The sequence below is a fragment of the Corylus avellana genome, chromosome 8, assembly GCF_965113065.1.
Source record: "Corylus avellana chromosome 8, dhCorAvel1.hap1.2, whole genome shotgun sequence".
In the NCBI taxonomy this organism is placed as follows: domain Eukaryota; kingdom Viridiplantae; phylum Streptophyta; class Magnoliopsida; order Fagales; family Betulaceae; genus Corylus; species Corylus avellana.
In genome coordinates, this window is record NC_142497.1 from 4,761,890 (window position 1) to 4,766,719 (window position 4,830).

The 4,830-nt window shown below is 37.5% G+C and overlaps 1 protein-coding gene across 1 annotated transcript; it reads right to left on the reverse strand.

Annotated features, from left to right (window-relative positions):
* Window positions 1-398: 398 nt before the first annotated feature.
* On the reverse strand, window positions 399-4,561 carry LOC132164771 (transmembrane 9 superfamily member 5). Its single transcript, XM_059575326.2, has 7 exons — window positions 4,349-4,561; window positions 4,192-4,232; window positions 3,263-3,848; window positions 3,041-3,172; window positions 2,135-2,291; window positions 1,562-2,046; window positions 399-728 (listed from the first exon to the last, which is right to left on the reverse strand). The coding sequence occupies exons 1-7, from the start codon at window positions 4,504-4,506 to the stop codon at window positions 512-514; spliced, it is 1,776 nt and encodes a 591-aa protein (XP_059431309.1). The 5' UTR covers window positions 4,507-4,561; the 3' UTR covers window positions 399-511.
* Window positions 4,562-4,830: the final 269 nt, after the last annotated feature.

The window sequence follows — 4,830 nt, forward strand, 5'->3', positions numbered from 1 at the left end:
TACTGACGAGTATGGCTCCAAAGAATTGTTTAAACTCAAGGGGATTTGAACCTTAGACCTAATAGGGTTACTACCAAAACCAAAACCTTTACCACTTGAGCTAACTAACCCCTTTGGGTTCAGACAATCTATTCTTATAAAAAAAAATTCTAAAAAATGCATTCCCATGGCCAAACATGCGCGATTTTGTGCATCCACGCAATTGTCATATACCAAATACATGCTGATGCTGCACACTTATCAACTGGTAATAACCTTAATTTCCCTAGGTATGTAATGGTTGTCACAATTTTTTTCCATGCTATGATCTTCTCCAATTAGAAGGAATTTCACAGGGCTTACAATCTTAATCGAGTACTTTTGTGCTGTGTGTGTGTGCACAAGCATGTATGTGTGTCTGTATGAGTAAATATTATTACATTCCAATTCCTTCCCGATACCTCCCAAGGAAAATCCCGAATTGGATGAGTGAGCATTATATTAATGGTATCACTTGAATGTACGAGCATATTCATTCGCTTTTAACAGCATGGTATATATGGCGAACAAACATTAAGGAAGCACAAAAACTGATTGTACCAAGAATCAGGAAGAATGCATAGCACATGCAAGCATTATAGCCAATAAAGAAGGATAGCTGCATGAAACTGTTCATATTTGACCTGGCATAGAAGTAGATACAATAGCCAAACATGAAAATGGCTGTCGAGCCCCCACACAACACCGATCTGCATCAGCCAGACAAAATACACTATGAATATACGACAAAGTAATGCAAAATAAAGAAAAAGATTTAAGTCTTTCATTTGATGAGGATGCAATAACAACATATATAATATAGATCAAGCATAGAACCTAATTCGAGCTACTTAACATTGTGTATGGTCTTTACACTTTGTTGCAAGGGAAATAGAAGGATGGGTCTAAAGTTTCACAAACATCTTCAAAATATTGGACTGCCGATGAGTAATAGGCAGCATGAAGCAATAAAAACGTCATTTCAGTTGTAATTTAAAACCCCACCAAAATCCAGAAAGATACAAATAAAAACATGACCATCCGCTACTTCTAAGCATCTACATGATATAGTCTATAGTAAAACAGATCCTTCAGCTTCAAATAAAACATTTGAAAGCAAGCAACCCATATGATATAGTCCATGAAATTTTTTTTGTTATCATGTTCCCGCATCTAGTTTTCAAACATCGACCAATTGTTGAAGTTCAAAACGTATCCGAAATACGGGTATCAATTCTGTGAAACGGCCTAGTTATTATTTTGAGTTTCATGAATAGAAGATGCCATCTTTGTCCCTGAAAAAATTAGCTCAAATTTATTTTCTTAAATTAAGAAACCAATTCATACCCCATGTTATCATCTCCATCGATCTATTATTGTTATTTTCACATATCCTTGTTGTCGACTAAGATTCAAGATCAACCCAAACACAATAACGCACAAAAATAAGACGAGAATCTAAGATGAACAATTATGCTTATATGCAGATCTACACAGATAGATGTGCCTCTGGGTCTTGTATTGCATGAGCAAGAGAACATACCTCCACCACCACTCATAGTCTTCCACAGAAAGCTGAATATATGTCAAACCAACACTCATCATTGATGTTAGTACAATGAGGATGACGAAGGTGATAAATAAGATCCCAGGAAGAGTGAAGATTTTGTAGCCCCATACGCTTGCATATAAGTGGTGCAACTCAAGAACAATTGCACTAAAAGATAAAATACCTGCAACAAACATTTGACAAGGTGTTTTCCGATACCAGGATAATGGTGGGATCTCTCTGGGATATCGCTTTGTAGCACAAGGTGCTTGAAATTCAGACCTAAAACGGTATCCAATGACCCCACCCAAGGCAAGCAATGGAATACCAACAAGCGAACATACAAGAAGTACCACAATAATGGTGCCAAATGGAAGTGCAGCAGTGGCCCCATAAGAAATGGCAACTGTGTTAAGAAAAGACACTGTCACAAATAATGGGCCCAGGTACAGAATCCCAGCAAGACGAACACTCCATTCCTGGAATTCAACATTGTTTGTGTCACAGGGGTAACAAGTTGAAAAAGATACGGCAGACAAAAAAAATAAAGAAACATAAATCACTTACCCATCCGGCCTCGGCAAACTGATTGTGGAAAGAAGCAGCAGTGTACCCCGCAACCGCAGAAGTAATTGAATATATCAAGACAAGAGACGTGAGCAGTGCTCCACGATTGTAAGGATAGAGGGCACCAAAAGATGCCAGTAAAAATAAGATGAAAACCCTGAATGGAAAAATATTGAAGGTTTTATAGTCATAAGTCAAGATATTGAAAATTGTTAGTCTGATTCACATAAACTGCCTCAGAAATTGTTATCTGTATATTAAGTGCTGAAGAACCAACTTTCTCAGCCCAGCACAATTTGCTAACTAATGGCCTACTTAGCATGCAACATCATCCAATATCATACTACTTTAGAAGCCACAGACAATGTTGCAATAATTTTTGCATTTCTTTTTTGGTTACATGTATAAATACACACACACACACACACACACACATATGTATTTTTATATGCATGTAGAGAGAGAGAGAGAGAGAGGGTATAGTTCAATTAATATGCATTAACAAAGTCAGTTCACGATGCTGGTTTCAAATGTACAATAGCTTGAAGAAGATGACATCCATCCATAGAAGCACCAGCTGTATGCAGATGCAAGAAATCTACCTAACAAGATCTGCAAAATTACAGACTATAGAACATCCAATGTCATACTGACATCTGGAGGTAACTGTTGGGAAAAGAAAAATATTAGCTAGACAGGCAATGAGGCAATGCTTTTGGTAACACTCCAAGGCATGAGATTGAGGCTACTATGGAATATGTTAACAAAACGTAGTTTAAGTAACATCTGATAAGGTGTCCTTCACAGATAACAGCCACGATGATGCTACTTAGAGAATGGTCATTGAAACTATAGCTTTCAAACATGAATACAATGGATAAAAAAAAAGGTTCTAAAGTATCTTACTGGGTTAGCAGCTGGGTACCAGTGCCCAAGACAGCACAAAAAAAAGACAAGTTAGGAGGACATCTGAATACATCTCCATGAATGTATTTCCAACCAACCTCCTTATCTTCTTCTTCATCCCCATTAGCACACCTGCAATACATGAAAAATATTAGGCCAACATAGTAAAATAACCAGCTAATGGCTCTATGCAGAACAGAGAATAATTAGCAGTGTAGTTACTTCTTCATATCATTCTTGAGACGCCGCATAAAAAGCAAGGCAAGCAATCCCATCAAGAGTACAATAATTACAATAGAATTAATGAACGAGAACCAATGGATTTTTCGGTGGATCGGCACTAATGAAGCCCTCGTATATTTGTCCATCCTGTTCTCAAACTTAGTTGAGCTCTCATTCCAGATAACTGAATAAGTGAAAGTAACATCGATTTCAACATCTTCTGTTATATCCACCGCGTGGTTTGGATCACTAAAAGCCTGTATTTCTACAACTCGGTCCCCATTGTAAAGAACATCAAACTGAACATGTTTAAAGAGATAATACTTGGGGCCCTTCTCACCAAAAATCTCACTCTCTTCAAGTTTTCCAATGAACCCCCATAATGGGAGATCATCATAATACATCTGGAAGTAAAAATCATCATGGACAGCAGTCCTGAACTTTGAAACTTCATCAACTTTAAGCTTCTTCTGGCAAAGGGTCTCCCTACTTTTCTCCTCCCGAAATTTCAACTCATAAAGAGCATTGGTCAAACGATCACCATTGAGAACTTCACCAAAGGATTCCTTCTTCCAGATTACTGGATCTGCAAGCCACAAAGTAGAAACTCAATCACTACTGCTTAAAGAAAGCAATAAATGAAATTTCAACACCATTAAAATGACAATACACAGAGTCCTACTTGTACGCGTGAATTCAAGTCAAACTGTCTAATTTAGAGCACATTATGAGTCGCCATCGGACATATCAAAGCTTGAAAAAATACAAACACCCATTGGATATTACCATATACCAAGTGTATGCTAGTACATGAAAACATTTCAACATGAGCAAATTTGAGATATGACCCACAAATTGGAAACTCAAAATTATTCTAGTAATCAATGTATGAACAAACTCTAGTATAGCGTGAAGCTAAAGAGGCTTACCTGGGCGGCAGAACGGCAAGTCATAGAAGTAGTAGGTCTCACTGCGGGAGAATAACAGTGAACAAGAACATTAGTATTGGAAAGGAAGATTTAAAAGTGCATTGGGAAGAGAGCTGAGATGTGAATTCGAGGTGTAGGGATTGGAGGAATTGGGTACCTGGGATTGTTGAGGGGACCAACTTTGTTGACGAATAGGGGGACGCGATCTCCCACATTGTAGCGATGTTCGCTTGGCGAAGCGGCGGCGGAAGAGTCTGTGAAGCTCAGCGCTGCGAAGAGCACTGTAAGGACGACGATTTGCCAGGGTTTAGACATAGATGACCACAGGAAGCAACTGAGAGAGAGAGAGAGAGAGTTTCGTCGACACTGTTAAAACTTAGAATATGAAAGAAATGGTACACGATCAGTACAACTTACTTTAAATATCTTATGTTTGTTAAATTTTAGAAAGAAAAAAAAAAATCAAAATTATTTGGTAAATTTTACCACATTTCAATTTAATATTTTTGTTTTAAATTTTGAGAATTAGGTTATTAGATTTTACCCGGGTTTCAAATGGATCCTTCTATTACTCCGACTTTTAAATGAAAACACGGAGTAATGCTATATATTATCTCATTATCTTTTTCTCATTTTCTC